This window comes from Lycorma delicatula, chromosome 7 (assembly GCF_047948215.1).
Source record: "Lycorma delicatula isolate Av1 chromosome 7, ASM4794821v1, whole genome shotgun sequence".
Taxonomy (NCBI): domain Eukaryota; kingdom Metazoa; phylum Arthropoda; class Insecta; order Hemiptera; family Fulgoridae; genus Lycorma; species Lycorma delicatula.
This window is the reverse complement of record NC_134461.1, coordinates 24,069,400-24,096,519: the sequence shown is the minus strand read 5'-3', so window position 1 is coordinate 24,096,519 and position 27,120 is coordinate 24,069,400. Positions and strand designations below refer to the sequence as shown.

Below are 27,120 nucleotides of genomic sequence, written 5' to 3'. Positions count from 1 at the left end.
TTTTTATTTAATACTAATACTAACAACAAATGCAACTACTTTTATTAATTTTTTTTTCGAATTACTTACAAAAACATTTAAGAACATATAATTAAACTATCAAAAATGCAATCTGAAAATAGAAGTAATGAATTGTAAAATTGTTATTTTTAGGCTAACAATAACTAATAGGAATTAGAACTTAGAGATATTTTCTCTTATCACACAATGTCTATCTTAAAAAGAAATTCAATTCATTTAGCCATAAGATAATAATGGTCACATATTTTTAAAACATACATCTTATTAAAATCTAGACTGTAGCAAAGGAAAACATATTAAATCTCTAGCTAGGAAACAAAACTTCAATCTCTCAGAAAATAATAATACTAAAAGTATTAAGATGCGATACCAAGCAGAAAATTTCTAAGTTAGGGCTTTGAGGTAAACTCCAATACATTTTAGAACATTAATAATGTCAACAAAATCTAAAAGAATTAAACGGTGTAAGATGCCAATACAGTGAAAAACTTTATTTCTTGTAAAGTGATAAGTGATATGAAGCACGATATAGAGCCACCTTATTCCCAGAACTCTCTTTAATTCTGTTCGCTTCATACGAGACTTTTGCATTAAAGAAATTTTTTATCTTTGCCTTACATAGGAAATTTTCTACTTAGTATATCAAACAAAAATAAACTTCTTATTACAGCTTGAGAGTGGAAAGTTGTAATAGATTTTTCCCTTCTCATAGTGAGGCCTTATTATATCTAGATTTTGCTAGAATACATTTCCAATATATCAAGTACGAGCATCCAAAAGTTCCATTTGAGAACAAAAATAAGACTAAACCATTATTACAATGCTCAGTAGGCTACTTCCATAAGTTACAATTTCATAAATGGGAAAGTTTTTACTTTTAGGAACACTTTTCTATTCTTGAGTCATAGTTAATTTCTGGATTAAGAGAAAATTTTATTGCGATGTATATTTAAGCTGTTGAAAAACCATATCACTAATGTTCTTCTCCCATGCAAGAAAAAATGTCCTAATTTTGAGAGGGCTACTGGGTAGGAAGGGTGTCCACTGCCTGAAAGGGGCTTCAGTTTTCTTATGAATATGGTTATTATTTGTCTCATACTGGAGTTCTCCAGAGGATAATAATTCTTTCTCATTGCTCTTTATTTTTTCTCATCCATTCCATACACCGCAATTTTTAGAACAGTGTACAGGTCTGAATACAAATAATTAATATTCAGGTTACTGTCAGAAATAACAGCAGCATAATTTTTTGTCATAACAGATAAAATACACAATATGGATTTTTTTTACGATTACATAGTTCATCGACAATAAATAAACTTTAAAAAGAGATAGGCTTAAATTCGATAAATTCTCACTGAAAATACTACCATCACAGTTGTAAAAACCTCTTAAACCTCTGCTGCAGTAACAAGCTGAAAGTTTTGGTGTGTGGTCAGATAAAAATTAATGTATCTACTCAATGGCATGACTATTGAACAACAGCATTTAAATCCTTTTTTTTAATTTCCAAAAAAACAGACCTTAAAGGAACAAAATAAAAACTACTTGCAAATTTAATATAGAATATTCAATTTTAAACCGTATTTAACCTTTTCAAAGTGATTAGCAGTTTTATCTTTTTAAAAAGTAATATGATAAAAGACTGAATGATATGGGGATTTTTATTGTTACAAGAAATTCAATTTTAAAATAAGTAGGTGTAAAGGGATTTTAATAAGTACGAGTTTAGGGATTTTGTTAATAAAATTACCAAGATGAATGCCGATTTGAACAAGCAAAAAGCTTTATGGAGATAACGAGATCCAATAACATCAATACAGATTTAGGAATAAAGAATTCTTTAAAAAAATTGTAAAGTGATGTAATGCTTTACGGTAGCATGATATGAACAATAGGGCAGTCTGGACACAATGTATGAAGGAGAATGTTGAAAAATACATGGGTCAACATAACTGAAGAAATTAGGTCAGTGGGCTTCATGTATTAACTGTTTTCAGTAGATCATACTTATCTTTATTTTTTAGAAGGATGTATAGATATAAAAACTGTAGTAAATTACTAGACAAAATATTACTATTTATAAAATAGATATATAATGAACTAAAATATTGAATTTAACCGATAACAGAATAGAAAAGAAGAGAACTGCATTAAACCAGTCAACTGACTGATGACTCAAAAAAAGATTATTATAATTGAACCTCCTTATCAACATCAATTTGAATTACATAAACACAATGACTTAAAAATCTGTTTAGTATTTTCATCTAAATAGGCTTTTCAAAGTGGGGGAACTTTTTTTTATCAACTGGAAATTTAAAAAAAAATTTGAAAATAATTCTAACAAGCTGTTGAAGAATGGTTTTTTATTACCTTGATAAAATAGTAAGCAACTAAGATCTCAAGGCTTAATATAATTTACAGAATTAAATTTAAAATGTGAAAATGATTTTTTTTATTAAATGCACCAGATTTATTTTGAAGCAAGGTAACATTTTTTTTTTTTTAATCATATATTTTACTACATTCAATATTTACAGATGAATTTATTTTCAATCTGATAAGTCAAAAAAACTTTGAAGTCAATGTTAAAAACCTTTGACGATATAACTAACTTAGAAATTAATAAAGTAAAAATAAAGAACAACAAACCAAAAATTAATCATACATTAAAAGCCAGATCCATAGAATCACCAAAAATTACATCTTTATAATTCCATTAGTTGAAATTTTATAGACAAGCCTTGAGCAAAACAGCAGAAAAAATGAGGAAAGAAGATATTTTCCGTAAAGTCTCAAAATTGTTCATTTTAGTTATCCAAACAATTTTTGCAAATACAAATAATTTTGGGTTTCAAATAATCTAAATTTTGATGAGCAATTTTGATTTACACATCTAAATAATGAACTGTATCTGAAAAAAAAAATTAGTAATAACAATATCAAAACTTATTCAAAATTAAGCTCGTTAAGAAAGTCTTAATAAAAAAAATAAAGTAATATATTAACTTTTATAATAGAAAAACCCATTAGAATTTTAAAACAAGCATGTATTCAAAATGTAAAATTCCATGAAATTAAGCTTGCATATATTTGGCATTCCAGGTGGTTAAAATATTTACAAGTATGCTTATGTTAAAGGAAATTATGTTAAAAATGAGAATAAAGTACAAAAATGAAGTATAATGTGAAGGATTGAACCAAGAGGATATATGTACCATATATATATATATATTTTTTAACAACTAAAATCTGGCTCTCATGTTTAAATAATAAAATATTTCTGAAGAAAAAATTAAACTCAAAAATTATGAAAAAGGTAATGGAAAGCATCTCAGGCATGTCTGGCAAAGGACGATTATTTTTTAAACAGCTATGCCATTTTCAGGAACTAATGTCTTGTGTAAGGTCATATACACAGCAGCTATTAACAATGGAAAATACAAAATTAATCCATTCATTCAATGTTTATGACTTTAAGATTACACAAAAGTCTATGCTTTACCAAGGTAAGAAGCATAGATATACACAGCTTTCATACTGTTTTTTCATGCTATGAAAGCAAGTTCTAGAAAAACTTAATATGCAATAATACAGATTGAAAATTTTTTTTTACAAGACTGAATACCTAGTCTTTAATGGAGGTAATCTTACCTCCCTATCCAAATGAAACTTTCCTAAAGATCAAAGATTTCTCTAACATCAGAAATTTCTTTATGCTGCTTTCAAATAAAATTTAAAAAAAAAATAAAAATATGTTCATACAAAAAAAAATTAACCATTCTTTATGCCCAAGAAAGCATTATTATACATAGAAAAAATTATTGCTTTATAGAGTAATAATTTAAATCTTAATAAACTCAATAAAAATGAAACCCATTCCTCCATGTAATAAAAACCTGATACTGCTTCATTATATAGGCACAATTTAAATTGTTTCTGGCATTTAAAGTAACCCAAATGCAGTAGCTTCAAACTGTTACATATAAGTGTAACAGTTTTATTAACTTTGCATCAGTTTAAGTGATGGCCAATACAAAATTGTTGAAAATTATTCTATATAAATAAATTACAAAATAAACTGAAAAAATACAATAATAATAATATTAATAATGTAATAAAAAACAAAATTTTTAAGACCTTAGTTAAAATGTAAAACCATGAATAACAATATTACCATAATTTTTTAATATTAGTAGCCATACGACGATAAACATATCCACCTTCAAAGGTTGTTATGCTTAAATTTTCATTAGTAGTCATTATTAAATTGATGACTATAGGATGAAACAGAAAATTAATCAAAACAGAAAGCTTTGTTTAAATATTTCTAATATCAAATGAAAAAAAAAAACAGATTATGACCACAAAGTAGATGTATAGAGTGTGAAAGTGTGAGTTTTTATCTCAAAGTTATGATAAAAACTTGCTCAAAACATCCTAGTATGAAAACCAGTTTTGAGACTTAAAATTTTAAAGAAGCTGCTTTTGGATTTCTAATCTTCATTCATTAACAATAATCACCTCTATAAAACCAAAGAATGGTACAGTTTTCATGTAAATCACCACAACACTTAAATTAACAAGGAAGGGCCTTATTATAACCCACTGAAATTTTTAATACATTACACGATTAAAAAAATTTTTTTTTTAGTAAAAATATTACACTGACCCAGCAATACTTAATTAAAAAAAAAAAAAAATTAAATAAATTTTCTGCATTTATGTTTAACAAGTACATAATTACATCAAGAACACCTGAGTAGTTATTTATATGTTATTTATTCAGTATTTTCATATATTTAATTTACTGTTATTTCATGAATTTATATTTTAATTACTTATATGGACTTGTAACCACTTCTACTTTTTATTTCATAACTGAGTATTTTGTAATACTGTTCTAACAAGTTGAAGTTTTCCTTCACAGGTGATGCTGGGTGGTTATTTTTTTTATCCATTAAATAGCATATTAACAATTCCTAATGTGACCACCAATATATTAGGTACTGATCGAAATAAAATATTTGATTTACTAATTACATATTTTACGATATTGGTTTTAAGGTTAGATAGTCATTAAAAAACAAAAATGAGAATAATCTTTATTTGAATTTATTCCTTATTAATCCTACGGATAGTATTTCAAACTTTTTATTATTTTATGGTAGTTCTAAATTTTAACCAATAATATCTCAAACGAGCAGCAACTATGAAGCAAAATAAATTTAATTGGGTTTGAAAATTAAAAAGTTATTTAGCAACAATGAGCTGTACTGAGTAATTTAATGCATACTGTAAAACCAACAATTAGCAAAAAATGAGTGCTCAAGAACCACCAGCTACAACTAGCTTTAAATTTAATGTACACCAAACTATTGTAAATTTTTCCTTACCTCAGGAGAAATTCTGGAGTAAAAAACTTTTACTAACTAAAAAATAAAGTAAAAATAAAGCCCCTCTCAACAAAGTGAAAAATTTTCATTTTTAAATACATGGGACACTCCATAAATAATTTATCATGTAGCATAACTGCTGAGTTGATGATTTTTAGTGAAAAGTGAACACATGTAGTTGAAGATTTCAGGAATCACTGCATGCGGTTGTTACTCCTATCAGTTGTTACTCAACAATAGCACATATGGCAGAATAGAGTGCCATATGTATCACCACATGTGCTGATACTAACACAATCTTGAATTAAAAAAAAATTGTTAAAAATGTCATTTGCAGGTACCTCAGGCATTGTAAACGTTCCAAATATCTTGCAAGATTGAAACTTTGTGTGCTAAAAATTACAAGATTAGAAGAGCGTTTGTATTGAGCAGACAATAGACCATAATTCAGTTTCCCATTTAGTTACTAATTTTTCTCAAGAATATGGAAGAATTAATAATGGACGTGGAGTTCAAGACGACCAATAACCTTCTTTTTCTTTCTTTCTTTCTTTAAGACTGCCAAGGGATGCGGAAGGATACAATCAGAATTCGATTATAGTACTCATTACTTTTAGAAATGATCTACAGAAAAGAGAATTTTAGCATAACAGGTTCATCAGTGTTCAACTGCTGAAAAGCATCTGGATATTTCATATCGCTGGACATTTTTATTTGAATTGTCACTAATGATTTAAACATGGGGGTAGAAAGTTTGCATAATCGAATAAATGAATGGAGAAATTCATTTAGAGAAAAGTTCACCATGCACATAAAATGATCAATTCGATAACCGCTAACACAAAGGTGTAAAAAAATGATGAATTTTGATTACCCAGGAAACATCATGACAGGTAGTTCCATATAGAAAAAGAACGATAGAAACATATCACCATAACACTACACTTAAATATTATACAAAAACATGTAGAAAATGCAAGCCAGTACTTGGAGAAGGTATACTCCAAGGACGATGGAAGGTATACTGGAGGATTTTATTAAGTACGATGAAAATATTACTTCAAATACCATACATTCCAGAAATGATGTCACCTTTGACTTGCTCTGCAAATTAAAAAAGTCAATTTGTGGATACTATTTCTCTTTTCTTGAAGAGATTTCTACAATGGTTATGTAGTGTATTTAGGAGCCAAACAAAATATAGTGACTACAGTGGAATAATATTTTCTAAAATACTGATAGGCAGTTACTGAAAAGCAAGGGGACTGATTGTAATGAGAATACCTAAAATAAAATACATTTGTAGGCAAAAATAAAGAAAAGTGTGTATAATTTATGAAATGTCCTTTTGTATAACCTCATTCGCCTTTGTAAAATAAAAGCATTAGGAAAACAGCAAAGTATAGAAGAGTAACCCAAATAATTATTTTTTTTTAATTTGAGATGTTTTTGAAATTTCAGATCATAAAAATTTGTTAAGCAAATTTATAACCCAAGTACTAACAAGCAATTTAAGTTCACGATCAGTAAGTATTCTTAAAAGAAGCAGAAAAAATTATACCTAAATTAGTTCACATTTAAATATAAATATTTTAACTCATGTAGACATTCACCATCTTAATTTCTGTAAACATTAGCCTTAGCTGGATTATGCTTTAAATTAAAATTAAATATTGAACGATTAAACTAAAGTAAAAAAACTGAACAAGAATATTATACTCGATAATTATAATCTAACTCGATGTAAAACACATACAAAAATTACTTTTCTTAAAAGAAATACACACGTAAATTTTATCCTAGTATTTAATAGAAAAAACAAAATAATAAAAAACATTAAAAATTAATATACCTGAAATGTTTTTCATATCTTCAAATTAAGAATATACTTAAATAACGATTATTAAATTTTCAAATTCTTCTTTAAAAATCTTGATATAGAACAATATTTTATGAAACAAATTCAATCGACAACAATTTAGAAATTTATTTACAAAAAACTGTATAAGTTAAATGCATTTAAAAATTGGCAAAGCCAAATTTTGACAAGTCCAAATTTACTGTAAAAAAAATAAACAAACATTGTTTGTAATTATTAATATTTATATTATGTAATACCACCTTCGGGGTTTACTTTTTAAACTTTCCATCATTTAATAAAAAAAAACTATCGTTCTTAAAATTTTACTTATTACTAGAAAAGCAGCAGAATTTGATAAATTAATTTTATTATATTAATATTCCCAGACATGACTAGAAAAATGGGGAATCTTTTAAAGAAAATTTTATAATTAACTGTACATAATTAACATTTAATAAAGGTTTTTCATCAATTAATAAATATGTCATAACTAACCTACCTGTAAATGAGTGGTTAGTGTAAATTATCAGATATTGTTAAAACTGTTGTTTCACTAAAAGACTTAAAAGATTAAAATGCACGTTTTAAAAATTTACTTTTAACAATTAAAATCTATGTACTGAATCAGGAGTAACCGATCTGAGTTTAGGATCAGGAAGACTGTAGAGTGATTTAAACTAATAAGGTACCTGAATAATGCTAGCTGTAATAATGTAGCATTGAGTACTTACTCAGAGACCTACATGTAAAAAAACAATATATTTCAGATAATATTTCATAGATGTATGTTTTATATAACTTTTATAATTTCAAAATGTGCTTTCAGATGTTCAAGTTACTATGCAGCTCCTTCATTAGGATGTAACAACTGTTGAAGAAGCCAGGAAACTACTACAGTATATAAGTTGTCAATTGATATATTTATCTGCTCAGTATTCCTTCATTTAACTATTTAACATCAGATTTTATGTGGCATTAAATTCAACAGTTTGTGTTGAGCACAAAAATTTATGAACCGTAGAAAAATTTAAATGAGACTAATAAAAATATATATATATATTTTGTAAATGTATCCAATTCTACTAGCAATTTTATGATTTGCAAACGTGATGATTTTATGTTTTGTGCACTTAACAAGGTAGTAAAGCTGTGTATGCACCCACCAGGTTGGTCTAGTTAGTGGTGAACATATCTCCGCAAATCGGCTGATGTCAAAGTCAAGAGTTCCAACGTTCAAATCCTAGTAAAGGCATTTATACGGATCATAATACTAGATCATGGATACCAGTGTTCTTTGGTGGTTGGGTTTCAATTAACCACACATCTCAGAAATGGTCAACCTGAGACTATACAAGACTACACTACACACACTTCAGTTACACTCATACATATAATCCTCATTCATCCTCTGAAGTAATACCTGACGTTGATTCCCAGAAACTAAACAGGAAAAAAAAGCTGTGTATGCACTCTAAATATCTTTTAGGTGAATACACATCCAGTCTGCCCGCCATATACAGTGCTAACACTGTTGTTTGTCTGTTGATTGATAGGATCTTTTGTATTTTGTTTATGGTTCTGAAAGTAACAAATTAACCTTTATCATAAACATTTTGGTAGTTTTGTGGGAATGTTTATCGATGTATGTCAGTGTTATGTATTACTGTGCAGTTATGAGTTATTAGGTATGTTTGTTATTTATTTTACATGTGTTTAAGAGTAGTAAGTAGTAAATAACATGTACTGCATAAATTATTGTATTTAAATGTATTCATCCAATTCCACCGATGGATGTCCTAATGTGATTCGCATTAAAAAGTTTGAGTTTATTTGGAGCGACTATTACAATAGCTTTTTATAAATTTTTAAACTTTCAAATTACTTTGGGCATGGCTGTCGAATAAGATTATTTCTGAATACAAAGTATATAATTAAAAATACCATACATGACTCTCATGGCTTCATGACCTTTTCTTCAAATTACACAAATATAAAATATAATACAGTATCTGACGACAGAAAATATCAACAACAGCATCATAAATAGAGCAATATTTTATAAATGGATAATTACTAAAATACTTCCAAAACCATCATCAAAATATATATCACAAGACATACAGCAACAGAATATATAATAACCAATGAGTATTTTGTAAGCTGTAGGGACTGTACCAAATATTACATCGTATATACCTGATGCATACATAACTATAAAGAACATATAAGTATAACAAAATAAAACCTAGAAAAAACGTAGATATTAAAATTAACTCCAAACACCAGTTTATTAACATATAATGAATATTAATGGCAATGCAAATAAAAAAATTATTAACAAAGCATGGATCAAATATATTATTCAATTGTAAATTTAAATGAGTATTTTAACACTTCAAGAGAAGCACAGTTAACAGACAGATTGAACATGCAATTCACTAGCAATACTACAGATAAAAGGACTGCACAATAGCTCCAATAAGATCTACTGAAAGCAAAATTCCACACATTTATATTATGAATTTTTTCTAATAGAAAATAACAGTAATTAAAAAAATTAAAATAACAGAAAACCATAACATAAAATAAAATAACTTCTACCATACAACTCAACTTGATTTTTAAATGTAGTGTCAATGCTGATCTCAAGAGCAATTGTTTATGCACTAGATATATTTACTTTGATAATTCAGATATGATAATGCTTCTACCTTCTATTTTCAGTAAAAATATTGATTGTGTTAATATTTTGAGTTTTTTAAAAAGTTGTTTTCATAGTAAAAGTGTCCATAAAGTTGCACCCAGATTTATACAAGAAAAAAAATTAGAACACATCATATATGCAGTATGCATTTTTCTCAATCCTGCTCCATAAATCCATAGTGAAACTGGGTCACTGAAAATGGATATTTCAACTAACCCTCCATTTTTTTAATACATCAAAACCAATATATATATATATATACACACATAATACACAAAATAATTTAATGACAATACAACATACATTAAATTGTGCTGGAATTTATTTCTAATTATTTAGATTACTTAGCTCATGGGAAAAATAATATGGATACAACTTCACAGAAAATTTCAGATAGATGTCTACGAATGTCTACTGGGCTTAACAGTCCAATATCTAAACATGAATTATGAAAAAACAATTTAAAAATATAATATTTAATAAACTCTGAAGTGTACGCCATGTCTTATAAAATAATTGCAGAGGGCTTCTGATTCTATTTCTTAAAAGAAGCCTTGTTATTTATTTACTTATGATCCATTAAAAAAGAATTAAACCAAAAGTCTTTGGCTAGTTTAACAATTTAAAAATTATATAACATTTTTTAAAACTCTTCTGAAAAATTTCAAGATCTATTAAAAAATATCATATTTATTCAAATACCCCCCCGCACTTATTTTCTTGGCATTGGAGAAAAAATAAGATGCAGGGCTTACTTGAAATACAGCCTTTAGCCAGCATAATTTATGTAAACGTTTTTTTCTTAGAAGTACCTAAATTCCATCACATTAGGCTTTCTTTTATCAATACCGGATGCCGCTTATATAGAATACATCCTTAATTATTAACATCCTGTTCATATTATCGATAGGAACGAAGTTATCGTATTTTTATAAAACTAATTCATTCTGTATAGGCTGCATTCAGTTCTAATGACACTACACTTACAGTATCAGTTACCCATCGTCATCTTGTCTATAATCATAGTTATTACTTTTTGTATATGTGGATGAATATGTGCATTTTATCTATTTATTTTGTCTTGTAAAGTTTAATACGGTGATTTATTTTAATTACGGCATTAAAATGAGTACAGAAGGACAGCGTCTATGATCTTTTACAGTAAATAAAAAACTGCGCATTACAGAAGAGGCTGAAAAAATTGGAAATTGGGTGGCAGGAAGAAAATTTGACATAGATGAAAGTTGCATTCGAGATTGGCGTAAGAAGAAACAACTTCTGGTGAAAGGCACTGGTAATAAAAAGGCTTTTTGTGGCTTAAAACCAAAATACACAGACATAAAAAAAAAATTGTATGACTGTTATGGATAAAAGGAAATGCGGTTATGCTGTCACGACAAAAATGTGTCAATCATATGCTCGTGAAATCGCTAAATCATTGAATAAAGTTGATTTTAAAGCAAGCCGTGGATGGATAACACGATTTTTTGCATGAAATGATTTGTCAATAAAGACGACCATTTCTCAACGACTTCCAGACGCTTATGAACAAAAAATATTACATTTTCAAATAGGAAACTGGCCTTCTCAAATAGGAAACTGTGAACAAACCCCTGCATATTTTGAAATGCCATTTGACAAAACCGTAAACAATAAAGGTGAAAAAAGTATTACGATTCATACCGGTGGTAATGAAAAACAAAGGTATAGTGTTATGCTTTGCATTACTTCTGATAGATCAAAATTACTTCCGTACATTGTTTTTATTATCAGAGCACAGGGAATCAGGTGATCTTAAGTAAATCAGATTTACTTAATAAAAAAAATACTGGTATGCTAGTATTGGGGGCATACAACTGATAAAGTGAAAGACATTTCAAAAAAAGAGTATGACAGACCAAGTAATAACTCCAGGCAGATTGACAAATCTATTGCAACCACTAGATTTCTGCATTAATAAACCGTTCAAATCTGCATTAAAACAACTGTACAGTAAATGGATGGCTGATGAAAATTTCTTTCTCACACCTACAGGAAGAATCAAACGCCCAGTTTGTGTTTGGATAAAAGATGCTTTGGAAGGTATTTCCACGGAATTAATAAGAAAAAGTTTTAAAAAATGGGAAATATCTAATGAACTTGATGGTAGTGAAGAAGATCACCTTTGGCAGAGCGACGTGGAGACTATCTGTAACTCTTCTACACACATTGACAGTGACAGTGATTAATTAAAAATAAAATCCCATAGAAAAGTGTATTGAAATGATCCTTTCAACATGATATTTTCTTTTCATTTTACTGGCCTACTGATTCTGAACTAAACTAGTACGGTAATTAATTATTAATGTAATATTAATATTGTAATTTAAATGAACGAATTAAATGCTTTACTTTCTGAATATTTTTGTAATTTTTTTTAAACATATCTGTTGCACTTTAAAATACCGGTGTATACTCAATTTTTTTTTTAGATTTTCGGTCTGGAAAATCAAGCTGCGGGGCTATTCGTGGGCAGGGGGTACTCGAATAAATATGGTAATTGCATTTGGATTCAAGCAGCTAAAGTTAGCAAGGTATAAACCATAGTATCAAAATGCATGTCCATGATTTCTCATAGTACGGTTGAAAAAGTAAGCTGAGGAAGGCAGCCTTTGAGTGACTTCTGTAACATGAACTCATCACACTTCTATTTGGTGTGTAATAAGGAACACTTTGAATAGAAATGAGCAGTATAATAATCTGTTTAAAAAATGGACAAGTTTTAAGTTGTTAGTGGTTAACTTATCAGCTGATTTTTTTCTTTGACTGTGAAGGAGTTGTGCATTATGAATACAGGACATATGAAAAAACTGTTAATCAGTATCATAAAATGGTTCTCCGTCATCTTTATGATCCAATTTGCCGCAAGAGATTGGTTAGGAGCGACACAATATTAGATACATTTTAACAATAATACAGCCCATTCTTTAATTTGATCCAGGATTTCTTGGTCGAAGAATTCTGATGTACAACACTTCAGGTTCCTTTTACTCACAAGAAATGGTTCACGATTTACATTGTTTTCTTAATATATTATTTACTATAATTATTATTATATTTTTTTGCTTTTACTATTACATTACATTGCTCATGATTTATATTGAAATGTCTATGAAACAACATCGAATCAAGGTCAGAGAACAAATAAAGGATACAACAGCATGATCCCAATAGCCACATAAAAAAGACTACCAAAAATGTTTCTAGCAATGGGTGACTAAATTAAGCAAGTACCTAGAGTTACAAGAGGGATAATATCACAAAGGATACTAAAGGATCTTTTGGAATAGATAAAATTTCCTTTTGGAAGTAAGAATGTAGGACCCTGTTAGAAGTCAAAGATAGGCTATTTTTTCCAAAGTAGCCTGTGTTCGGATACTTTTTAAACAGAATGTGAGTATCAACAGTAGCTAGATATGCATATAAAACAAGATGGTTCTTCAACCTTAAATATCCCTCACCAATAATAAAATCTCTTCTCAATCTAGGTAATGATACACATCATTATCTACTTCTTAAGAACAATTAATTAACAGCATTGCTTTATGTATAGAGGACTTAAGCGAGACACATATAACCTGAACCATACTTATCTTAAAACAAATAAAGTATTATGCTAAGATAATACACAATAAATGTTACTAAATAAATAAAAGAAGACACTAAATGTTCATCAACAGATCTATTAAGGCTGTTAATTAAATATAAATAATCTTATTACCACTATCATCTTATTTAACAATATTCAACTCGCTCTAAAAAAGACTAACATTTTACAAATGTGCACTTATTACTAAAAGCAAGAGTGTTTAAAATTTCTAATCCCATCTCTGAAGAGTCACTTTTTAAAGTTGACTGAACAAAAATGGGTAAAAAAATAAGTTAAATTTCACACAATTGGTCTTTTTTTTTTCACTGTTCAATTAAAAACAAATATTTCCAACAAGGTTTATTATTAGAGCAAAAAAAAAAAATAACTGCAGTTTACAAAAGTTGCATATCTAAAAATCTTCCTTTCAAGAAAAAAAAATTATTTTACTTTTACAAACATTTCCTATGTAGTAGATTACTCTTATAAAATAGGGCCTCCTGATCTAGTTACTAAGTAAATTGTTTGGAAATTTTCACAGAAAGTATATTAGGAATTATTTTCTAATAAGGAGTAACGATCAAAGCTTCTATTCAATTTTATATATAACAAAAAAAAACCATTCATAACACTAAACAAAAACTTAACTACTAGAGGTTACTTTCCTTCTAGTCTAGTCTGCAGGCAGTTTATATGACAAAACATATAATTGTAATATCATTTCTATACAATCTGAAATTTTTCTAAGAAAAAAGGACTAGATGGCATTCAATTTCAGATTGTATGTCTGCCATGAAACCGTTATGAACAAAGTATTGGGCATCACCATCAACTGCTAACCTCATGTTTAAACTTACGAGTCATACAGACATTACTACAGACCAAAGCTAGAGAAAATATGATTTTTGGAGATGGAAAAATTTAATTTAAAAAAAGGCTTGAAAATATTTAAAAAATTTAAAAAATTGAAAATAAATTTTCAAAACAAAAACTCTTAATGCACTTTTGTGGGAGAAGTACTATGAAATACAGTTTCAAACTTAAACGGATTATCAGTTAAATATTCTACACTTTTAAAAAAATTATTTAGTACCATGGAAAAGGTTTTCGATTACAATTAAAAATTAAAAAAGAGAAACTGCAATATCCAAAACCAACAATTTATCTTTTCAAATCATAAATTTGTGTTGTACATTTACTGGAAATGTAATCATGAATTTTTACATATCTTTGAATTTAGTATTATTTTTTCAGCAGCCTATCTAGTTAAAATAACAGATATTTATTATAAAAAGGTAATCTTTAAATTAAGTTCTTTCTTTAGATATCACACTCAGAACTTGTTCTTAACCCCTTCTCAGTCGCCAACACATACATTCGTTAGCAACAAGTGTCAAAAAAAGGGTCACTGTCGGATATATTAATCACACCATTTTTGTCTGATTTTATTTCGTTCTGTGCCGTATAAATGCTGCACATTTGTCTTTCTAGATTGTAGTTAACATTACTCCCGTAAGAAATCGCTTTTACGTTAGCAGATATCAATATTGTTGATGTCTGCTATCGTTGTGATAGTCTTGTTTTTGTCGATACTGTACTGTTTAAGTTTTGTTTTGATAGTAGCTGGTCCGCTAATTTTTCTTTAATTTTTTGAGCCGTAGGTTTATCGGTTTTATTTGTGAGTATTGAATCGGTATGTTTGAAAGCATGTAAGTGGAACTTTTTATTTTGTTATTTTTTTATTTACTATGTTATCCTAAAAACAGTCTGGTTTAGCAATTTTGAGGTTACTTTTTTTTTCTTCTGAAAGCAAGTGTGTAGAACTTTTTATATTTTATCTATTTTTTTTTTTTTTTACAAAGGCTTTATTTAAACTATCTGATCTAGCTATTTTGAGATTAAACGATCTTGATTCTGACAGTGATTGTTTTAGTGATAGTTCAGGCGATTTAGATGACTGAGGAAATTTTTTTACAAGAAGACTATGATGGTAACTACGATAATTTAGTTTTACAAAATGATGATGATAATGTAAATTTGCCTAATGTAAAAGATCTAAATCGGGTGAGGTACCATTTATCTGATCAGTTCTGTGAGCCTCTCCACTATACTGGTCAGTCTCGTTATATGTGTTTGATGTAGATGAATGATGTGTATAGTTTTTTTAATTTTTTGTCACAGATGAACTTAGAGATGAAAATTGAAAAAAATAACTATGCGGAACATTTTCTTTCCAACAAAGTGTTAGCCCAATTACACTGATTTCATAATTGGAAAGCCACCAATAAAAATGAAATTTTCGTTTTTGCTATTTACTTAATGCAAGATCTAATTAGGAAGCCTGATGTAGACAGATATTTTACTGGAAAGACTTTGTTTTCAACTTCAGGTTTTCCAACACTCGTGACACAACGATGGCTAAAAATCTTGTACCGCTTCTTACATTTTAGTGATAATAATATCCGAAAATAAAACAAAAAGCTTTTTAAAATAAAACCAGAAATTGATTTTCTAATTTATAAATTTTCTTTAGTATATAAACCAGAAAAAACACTTGCCATAGATGGAAGTCTATTATTGTGGAAAGGACAGTTGAGTTTTAGAGTAGTTTATCAAAATTAAAAGAGCACGGCGGTTTGGTTTAAAAACATATATTTATCGGATACTAAAAACTACTGGTAAAGAAATTGATATTGTTACTAATCCAAATTATGGCCATGCTATAACTGTAGTGGTTGCCTGTTGAATGAGTTGCTCAATAAATGACCACTTCATATATACAGATAATTTTTACCACAGTCCAGTAAAGAATTTACTATTCTAGTAAAGAACTTAGTCTAAATTTGCCCTTGCTCTTACAAACCAAAATGCAGATTTGTTAGGGATAGTAGGAAAGCAACAGGAGAGGCATACCCAAAGACGTAATCAAAGAAAAACTACAGAGGAATGAGGTTATCAGCTTTATGAGAAAAACAACCCAAAATTATGCTGATGAAATGGATTGATACACGCCCAGTTCTTTGTTTATAAACTTGACATAAACTCGACATAGTTGAAGTCAAAAGCAAAGGGGAAAAATCATGGTACCCACAATTACGAATGATTTTCAATGATCAGATGTTAAGTGCTTATCCACTAGAAAGATAACGCCAAAAAATTTGTTATAAAAAAGTTTAAAACATATTATAATCATGTGCATATTTAATGCTCATGTCGCCTATCAAAAACGTGGAAGTAAAATGTCTTCTCTTCAGTTCAGGGAAGCCCTTGTTGAAGCCATTGTATACTGGAAAACAAAAGAAAGGTAGAGCATCAATGTAAGATCCATTACATTCAAAAGAACGACATTTTCCAGACAATGAACAAAATATAGACAGAAAAAACTGCAAACAGAAGATGCATAATTTGCTCACATAAGAAGAAGTGACACGGAAGTAGATATCAGTTTCGGAATGTGATGTCAGACTGTGCATAAAGTGTTTTTCACATGTAAAATCAGGTTTTTAGCTTATAAATAGACAAAACAAAGAAAGATAAGCAATAGAAAAATGGGACAAAATAAAATTTTGTAGGGTCAAAAAAATCTGTCTGGTAAGGGGTTAATTTCTTTACATGGAAAAAATTAATTTATTACAATATTTATCCAATAGGCTCAATAAATAGCACTGCACTCAATGTTAAGGTACTATTTTTGACAGATAAAAATAAGCTACAACATAAACAATTTAAAACTAAAATTAAATATAAATTTCCATTATAATAAACTGAACCCTTTAATGAGGATCAGGATGAAAGGTATAATCTAATATAACCACACACCACACAATTTCATAAAGGCGAGACAGAAGTAACCACAGTCAATGACTAATGTATGCTATTAATACTGCTCTAAAAACCTTTTACATTATGTTTAGAAAATAATTATGATTAATTACACGATAGTCCCTAGGGTATACTAGCAAATAAACACAAAGTTTTTTCTGATAGAAAAAAAATATGGTAACAAAAATTAGAAGTGAGAATTAAATTACCATAGAAAATAATCATGAGATCAAGTACTTTTAATATTAGAATTATACTCATACAAGTTTTGTAAAACAAGTTTTATTTCTTAACAAAAACTTGTGCTATGTATCAATTAAAAACTGGGAGGGGAGGTTGTTTCATATTACTGAAAGGAAGCAATCATGGCACAGTACAATTAAATGTACATTTTTTCAAAATGTAATCATAAATATAACAATTGAAAAAAATTCCAATACAGTTAAATCTCACTAATGGTATATTAATCAGAATAATAGGACTGGAACAAATCTGATGTAATACATCACTTACAAATAAGGGGTCTCGAACTGAATGCAAAAACTGGTAGATTATGGTAGCAACATTGAGTCTTTATTCATTTTTTTTTTTTTTGAGTTTTTTTAATTTACTATGAAATTATAGAATCTGTTACAGATATGTATTGTGCACTTTGTGATATTTATGGTGTTCATCATTTGGTTAAAAAATTAGAAGAAAATTTTCGCTCCTTGATGTGGAAACCTCAACTGACAAAAGAAATATAAGAAGTCAAGAGAATATTACAGATGAACAAGCAAGTGTTCATGAATATCAAAATTTCTGTTTCACATCATTCACAACAATTGAACCATCTTCAACAACATTAATTTTGCATCATGATCTCGGTATACACCTATGTAAGATTTAACTATATCAAGAATTAAAGCCACAAGACCATTGTCTGCATAGAAGGATTGCTGATCTAGAGCTGCTTCAAGTGGATTAAAATTTTTATCAGAAAATCATATTTTAAAATGAGGCTCATTTTTGGCTTGATGGCTTTGTAAACAAGCAAAATTGCCGTATTCAGGATGATTCCACAAATTATTCATCAGCAACCATTACATTTGGAAAAAAAAGTAAGTTTGTAACTGACTGGTGGCATAATTGGGCAATTTTTTATTTTTTTTGGGGAGGGAGATATTGTTTAACATTAAATGGTGAATGATATCTAGCTATGATTCATGATTTTTTACTTGCGAATTTGAAAAATTTTGATTTGAATGAGATGTGAATTGAACATGATGGTGCCTGCCACATGCCACAGAGCTGCTGAAAATTCAGTTTGAGTCAAAAGAGTGACGATTCGATAATTTCATGAAATGCTAATATCAATTGGTCATTTCGACTTTTTTCTCTGGTGTTACGTTGTCATAAGTTTAAAGCAACAAACTACTAACAATTGATGACTTGAAAGCAAATACTCAACGCATTATTAGTGGAATTCAAGTTGATTAGTGTAAAAGTTACACAAACTTTTATTGACAGGCGCTATGTCAAGCAAAATTGTGGAGGCCATAAGAATGATATTCTTTAAACATAATGTAGTGTTATAAGCTTCAAAATAAAAAACAAAAAACACTTGATTGATATTAACCATACTTTTTGTTTTATTTCAATTTTACTTTTTACGCTGAAAATGAAAAACCCTTTAAATGGCAGGAATAATAATTCTAGTGATAGTTTACTTTGGAACACAATTGAGGGATAACATGTCATGCTGCAGGAGTACTATTGCAGTAGATTGGTCTTTGTGGTAATTACTCAGTAATTATATTCATTCATTACATAGTTAACACATTCAATGCTGATCCAAAATTCATATATCCACTCACTAGTACACTTATTTATTATCTGTCATAGATGTAATGTTTGACTTCAGATTTATTTTATTATATGGCCTAAAGAACTTTTAAATTATTTATTACTTTTTAATTTCAGTAAATAATTTTTAATTCAAAAGGGTGGTTTTTAAAATTATGTTTGAAAATATTCAACCGATTAATCTAGCTAATTTAATTATTACACAGAGCAATTATAATTAGTCAGTTATTACTTCAATACTGGTATATATTAATTTCAGTTATTTTAATAGTAACACAAAAGTAACTATAAAAGAATACTATTTTTTTTACACTGAATAGGACTTTTTTTTTACCAAAAATATAACAAATTCAACCAAGTCAATTTGCACCAGATTTTATTATGACTAATTGTGAATGATTGAATAGTTTTCTGACGTGAAAGAGAATTCTATAGATTAACTGAATTTAACTGTACTTGCCCATTTTTGTAGCAGAGATTACACTTTGTCAAAGTAGGCAGGCAGTAAAAGGGCACAACAAGCTATTTTTACACAAAAAAAAAAAACATTACAATCGGATTACAAGTTAACTCAGGAGTCTTATACTGAAATCCAGTGAGCAAAGTACATACACTAGGGTAATGAAAAATTAATTAGTTCTTTTTTTTTTTCAATACAAAGAAAAATAATGTAACTTAAATCTTAAAAGTTTAAAAAAAAAAACTTATTTAAAATACTATAAAACATATAAAAACACTTATTTAAAACGATTAAATCTCTACTTTAAAACCCCCTACTTAAAACCATTCCACTTAAACCACCTACTTTAAATTTACAAAACCGTAAGCTGAATTTTTCTAAAACTTTAAATCTGTAGTAGGATTTGCCTGCTAAGAAATTAAAAGTAGAAAACCATGAAGATGGCTGTAAAAGAATTTAAAATGAAAAAGAATAAAATTAAATATTTTGTTAGGAAGATTATCTGTAAAAAAAATTTATAATAACCACAGACAAGTTAAATACACTGTAAATGATCAAAGCCAAAATGATTAGTTCCAAAGCAAAACTTAATTGTTATTGGTTTAATGTACACCAGTTCTCACAAACAAATAAAAACATTAAATCAATTATCAAAATGAAAAAGCATTATGAGTAATAAAAAAATATTTGTAGTGATGTCAAAATAACAACCAAATAAATAGTTTATAACAAAAGGTTTTAAAAATAAAAATATAGTAATTTCTCTAGTCTGCACTTATTATTCACATGCTAGCTGTTGATATTAAAAGAAATGGAAAATCTGTTTTGAATACTTTTTCTATCCAAAAACAAAAAAAAACAAGACTTGGAGGAACAAATGCCTATGGCTAAGCTGCTGAACGTATATCTTATTGTGAAACAAATTCATTAAATACATTTTTTCTTTAGATTAATCTGACAACATTTCTGAGTTCAGATATATTTATGGATTACAGATTAAGCTTAACATTTAAGAGCTGAAATGGCAATGATTTTGTACAATATTTAAAGAAAACACTTTAAAGAACAACACTAAACAACTTTTTTCTTTAGGGCAGCAGGTATATAAATAATCTGGATTACTACCACTATTTTAATTTACATTTACGGAATACTCTTCACGTAATATTATTACAGTCACCAAAAATAAATGTAAATAAAATAATTATATTTTTGAGAGTTTCAAAGTAAATGTAAATAAATAGTGTTGGTTATTTTATTTTTATAAGCTGTGATAGTTTGCAGAGTATTCAGTTCTACAAAACATTAAAAATATAAATTAAGAGATTACAATTTTGTGGATACCTTGGAGGAAATAGCTGTAACTGAAAAGAAATTCATTTAATATATTTTTATTTAATAATCTTCCTAAAATTGCAATTATTTTAATTTGCTGTATGAGGTCTGTTTAAAAGCACCTACAGATCAGGTTTTAAGAAAAAATCTGAAATACTCAGTTTTGCCTAAAAAATTATCTTCCAATTATTATCTTTATGATAAAATGCAATTAAACCACTGCTTTTTCCACTGTCAAATCATTTCTAGTATTGTTTTGAAATTACATTCCACTGTGTCACTACATTTTTCATTTTGTCCTATTAGCCCTTATATCGTATACCTTTTAAAAGGCTGGAGAATTGATGGAAAACTAGGCGGCCATTGTCTGGAGAATTAATTGATTGATGATACTGGATAATAACTTGTACACGTTCTGACTAGGTGAAAGAAGCAGGGGCAACTAATGACATAATTTCAAGTGAGGCAAAATATATATGGTTTTTTTGTGGCTAACAGAATGTACGAAAATGGGTGATAGCTTCTTGATCATATCATCAGAAATTTCTCTGACGCTCAACCAAACAAATACTTTATGATTTAATTTTCAGAACTTTTTCAATAAAAACATTTTTGTTGTAAATGATCTAGCAGAACAATGAAAGCCACCTCAATCAAAGTTTGCCTAGCATCTTTACGTGATGCTTGCTTAATCTTTATATGTTTAAACTATATAAATTTCAACATACGGATGAGCTTTTAGAAATACTTAAAAGGAGTTGAACTATGCTCAACACAGCTGTCATATAACATGATATAATTAAATCAAAACAACATTATAAAAGATGACGGGGGGGAGTGAAGGATGGACTACAAAAAATCATACTTACACAGCAAGATTAAATACAATGCTGTGCTAAGCCCTGCCTGTTAACTTCAGCCACCTCAGCTTTGTAGAAAGAATACAAGATACTTTTTGAACACACCTCATATAAAAGAATAACACCTACTTCTGTTCAAAATATTCAGGTCTAGCAGTTATTCATGGTTTACAATTTACTTTTAATTACTATATCTCCCGGTAAATAATGAAGGATTGCAACTATTTCTCTTTTTCAAGTCTTGTTTAATTATAATCCTTACTTATAGCGACTTATATGACTTTACTACCGGAGAATACATCTTGTTTCCTGACATTAATGATCAAAATGCAATTAACAAAACTGATTTCACAAAAGTTAATTTCAATTATTTGATGAAAAACTTTCAGGAAACAAGGTTTTAAAAATCAACAACCATAAAAAAAACTCGTATAACTGTTTCAAAAATATTTAATACATAAATAAAATAAATAGCTATAATAACAAACCCGCTGTGTTAAGAAACACAGCAGTTAACAATGTGCCTAGATTATTTCTTTTCTACGATTATAATTTTTTCTAAATTAATTTTGTGACAACTTTTCTTTGGTTCAATGGCCATTTATATACTTCAAAATTAAAAAAAACCATTATTACATATCATATTAACCGATATTTCCAAGAACGCACAATGATAAGGATAACTAGAAAATGCATATCATTATTTCCAGTAATTATTTACCTTTAATGTATAATCTAATAAATGGAAGTTTTATATCAATAACTGTATTTTTTCAACTAATTACAAATATTTTACTTATCTCCATGGGAAATTAAGTTATCGCGAAATATATACGAAGCATTTTATTTTAAATTGTACTAATAGTAAAACAACTAATTATGCAAATATTAAGACAGTTAATTCTAAATAATAAAAACATAATAAATTAATATTTAAAATTTAATAACTATTTAAAAATAAATATTACTTTTATAAATATTACAATAACACAACACGTGCATCAAACCAATAAATATAAAAAGTAAAAAATCTGTGATTAAAATCGATACAATGGTTATATTTTTCTCTCAATGAAAATTCAACACGCTCTATGCATTACACTAATGGCCCATTTTAAAAATTTTAATTCTATTATTTATTTATTATTTTTTTTTTTTATTAATAAAACCAACAAAAAGCTTTAGATATAAATATGTATAAATATATATATATTTTAAAAAATTAATATTACATCACTAATATATTATAAATATCACATACATGCATCACTATGTTCAATAAATAATATTTTCAGTAAAAACCATCATGTTTAAAAAAAACACCATTACAAAAAAAAATACGTTTAAATATGCTTGGTAGCAGTGCTTATAGAAGTTATATAGAGGTGATGATAGTGTGGTAGGTATGTATAGAGTTAATACTGTAAAAAGTACCGTATAAAAACATTACTCATATTTTGTGGCTAAGGTTTTAGGTAGCAGGTATTTAGCAGGTTCATATTAAAAAAAAAGTAGAAGTACATATTTTGTAAATTAAGGAGGCGGTGTCGTACCTATGATGCTGGAGGATAGCGCCTGTTGGCTTAACTTCATCTTGTCATCGACTGAAGACATTACATCATTGTTATGCTCTCCATCTTTGCTTGAACTCTGTGCTTGTGAATGCTTCTCTTTATCATCTAACTTCCCGGTAGAATCGGAACCGCTAAGCTGTGAAGAAACAAATGGTTTTCTTGTAGGTGCACCATATACGCAACTATTATTGGGACCGATATTTGCTCTGGCCGCACCTCTTGTTCGGAAACCACCTCTGCCTCTACGAGATGGCTCTCCACGAGGAGCAAAACCTTCACGACCACCTCCACTAGATGGCCTTGGATTATCATAACCAGAACGTCTATCATATCGTCTGCCATCAGATCCTGATGGATAGCTTTTATCTCCATCACGTCTTGAATCATGATTTCTATCATCTCTATCAGACTTTCGACTGCCCTGTTTTGGTGATCTAGAAAAAAACAAAAGTATATGAATAAATAATAGAAAAGTGCTTTTAAATTATAAATCAAAATAATACATTCTCCCCCTCTCACTCTCTTTCATAGAAAAATAATCATTTACATAAGCATATTAAACATTTTAATATATTCTGAATGGCCACGTGAGAGATAAACTTTCATGACACTGCTTTAGTTAATTTTACAATTTCAATAATATCTTTACTAACACGCTGCAAGCCTAATACTGGAAGAAAAGAAAGGTAGGTCTCACAAATAATACTAATAATAATAAAAGAATCAACCATATAATCTAAATAAGCATAGATTTTTAGTAAAGTACTAACTTAAATTAAATTACACAATAAAACATACTTCAGAAAATATTTTTTTTTATTCTCAGGTCCATACCATTTTCAATTCTGATTTTGAAAACCCACTACTCAATTCAATTCTGGAATAAAATGTATCATATACTTTTATATGGATTTTATTATAAAATAATCCCATATAATTCTCTTTTCCTAATTAGACCTGTGGTACACAGTACCAAAACATAGAAAACATTCTCAGTAACAATTTTTCCAAACTCGATTTTAATGACTTCAACCGATACACCACTTTTAATAAAACAGAAAATAAGGTATAAACTTTATATCAGAAGACCTACTCATAATTTATTTACAAAAAGAGAATTATAACCTCTAAAACAGAGAAAATTCATTAGATAAAAAAGACAAAATTAAATCAATATGTTAAAGAATATCTTCTTGTATTTTACTGCAAACATGGTTTAGTTGTTCTATGAATTCACTACCAATTATGAAATTCTGTTAAGACAAAGTAATGCATTACCATTTTACTTAAAAAAATTTATCATTTTCATGATTAACTTTTTACATATAATGATAGAACACAATACCAAATTTTATAGATGAACTGGATGATTCAACAAGTTTTCCACAGAAATTCAAGTTTATATAAAGCTAGCCAATTTGGTGTATTCATTAGTGATTTTTGTGAATAATTATAAATTGCAACAAATTAAACAATATGATTATAATACAATTATTTCAAATATAAAGTGCCATTTTAATCGATTTGATAATCATTAGTTACACTAAATTGTAATCTACTGAAGATGTATTATATAACAGCATAAAACATATGGAATTTTAAAGCATATTAATTATGCTGTTCCAAATTCTATTTATTAAAAAAACAGTTCAAGAAATGGAAAAATTATATTTTAAACTAATATTCACAAAGAACTCAAATTACCTGGGTGCAGTCCGTCGATCATCTCTACGTTCTCTTTTTTCTTCCTTGCCAGACTCTGTAGATATAGATGCAGAAGCAGAGACTTCATCACCAGACACTTCTGACTCTGAATGGCCCCAGCCACGAGCAGATTGCGATCTTGAGGCGCCACGTCCTGGTCCCCTTCTTCCTCTAGGTTCTCCTCCTCTTCCTCCCCAACTGCCTCTGTTGTATACAGCATAAGTACTTCCCCAAGGGTCCTTTGATCGCGCCTCATTGGCACGAGGACCTCTACCACCTCTACCTCCACTGCTCTTATCAGGACGGCCAATAACTTCTGTTTCTTCACACTTTTTAACAGCTGGATCAGCACCATCTACAGGTACCACTTTCTGAGATGATTGTGATTGTTCATCTGATGGTGGTGCTGGTGGCGGAGGTGGAGGTGGAGGAGATTGTGATGGCAGTGATTGTGGCAGCTGTTGTTGCGGCTGCAGTTCTGCTTAAAGTAAAACAAGATTGTCAGGAACTATTTTAAATACAGATTATAAAAATCTAAACATATGTTAATTTAAAAAAATTTTAAACTTATGAAAGCAAACACACACGCGCGCACACGAGGCTCGGCTGATAAATTTTGCAAACTAGAGTGCTACACGGAGACAAAAGGTACTATCAAGTTGGGCATTGCTGCACATGATAAACTAAAATCCCCCTCTACAAACCTGCAATAATGCGTTGAAATCCAATTACCGGTTTGTTTTCAGTAGCAGTTAAAATGGAGTCAAGTACAGTCAGTATGTCAACACTGTTAAAACAGCACACAATGAACAAATTTTTAATAGCAGAAAATGTGAATCCTAAGAATATTTTTCATCATTTAAAAGCAGTTTACGGTAGTGAAACTGTTGACTGGAGTACTGTGAGTAGGTGGGGGCTTTGAAATTTTGCAAATGTAAAGCTGGTAAAGCAACAATTAAGGAAGCACCTGGCAGCGGACGACCAGTTTCTGTGACTGACAAGAAACATAAAAAGAAGATGGATGATTTTCTTCAAAGTGACCAGTTAATGACTCAGCAATGCATCACTATTCAGTTAGGCATATCTAAAGAACGAGTAGGCCATGTTATGGAGCAATTGGGTAACCGTAAAATCTGTACACAATGGGTACCACACAAACACTCTGATGGCCCTCTGCAAGCTGAAGTTTGAGCCTATTCCGCATCAACCATACTCGCCGGATTTGGCTCTGTGCGACTGACTTCCACTACTTCCCTCATCATAAGAGGGATCTCAAAGGTAATCATTACACCACCGATGATGAAGTGAAGGAAGCTGCCACAATTTTTCAGTGATGAAATGCAAAAACCTTGTCACAAGTTGGGAAAAGTGTTTCAGTATAAACAGGGATTATACTGAAAAATAAATACTGCATTTTGTAGCTAAGGTATTGTATTTTTATTCATTTTTTTATTTAATTCCAATATCTCTTTCATTCCCATGCTACGCATACATGTGCAAGATTACTGAGCCGAGCCTTGTATATAGTTAATAAATTAAGAGAAAAAAAATTTCCTATGACGATAAGGCATGGATAAAAATTTTAATTAAACAAGAATTAAATATGGCCTAGGAAAATTACTTAAAATTGATTTTAAATCAAGCAATTTTACTATCCTAATTAAAAATGATTTTAAATTAAGATTTTTATAATACGCTCAAAAAAATGATGATCGTAAACCGATGATCACCCGTGAAAGGGTGATCGTAAATTTCTCATTCAAATGGATGTGTGGACATGCATTATCGCACAGCTGGACAATGCCGTCGGTCAGCCCCCCATGTTGCCAATTTTGAATGGCGCACCATAACTTACGTACAGTATCAAAGTAAGCTTTTACATTTATAGTCGTTCCACGTGGCATGAA

The 27,120-nt window shown here is 28.9% G+C and overlaps 1 protein-coding gene across 9 annotated transcripts in view; it reads right to left on the bottom strand.

The window, feature by feature from the left end:
• Positions 1–27,120, bottom strand: part of LOC142328426 (uncharacterized) — a 225,623-nt gene that overhangs the window by 114,664 nt on the left and 83,839 nt on the right. For 8 of the 9 annotated variants that reach the window (XR_012757269.1, XM_075372155.1, XM_075372162.1 and 5 more), the window contains 2 exons: positions 25,214–25,694; positions 23,489–23,943 (listed from right to left, as the gene is read on the bottom strand). Coding sequence is in view for 8 of the 9 variants with exons in the window: in XM_075372155.1 (XP_075228270.1) it covers positions 23,489–23,943; positions 25,214–25,694 (936 nt within the window). In the remaining variant the exon portion in view is untranslated. The remainder of the gene's footprint in view (positions 1–23,488; positions 23,944–25,213; positions 25,695–27,120) is intronic. The other variant, XM_075372158.1, reaches the window with a different exon arrangement.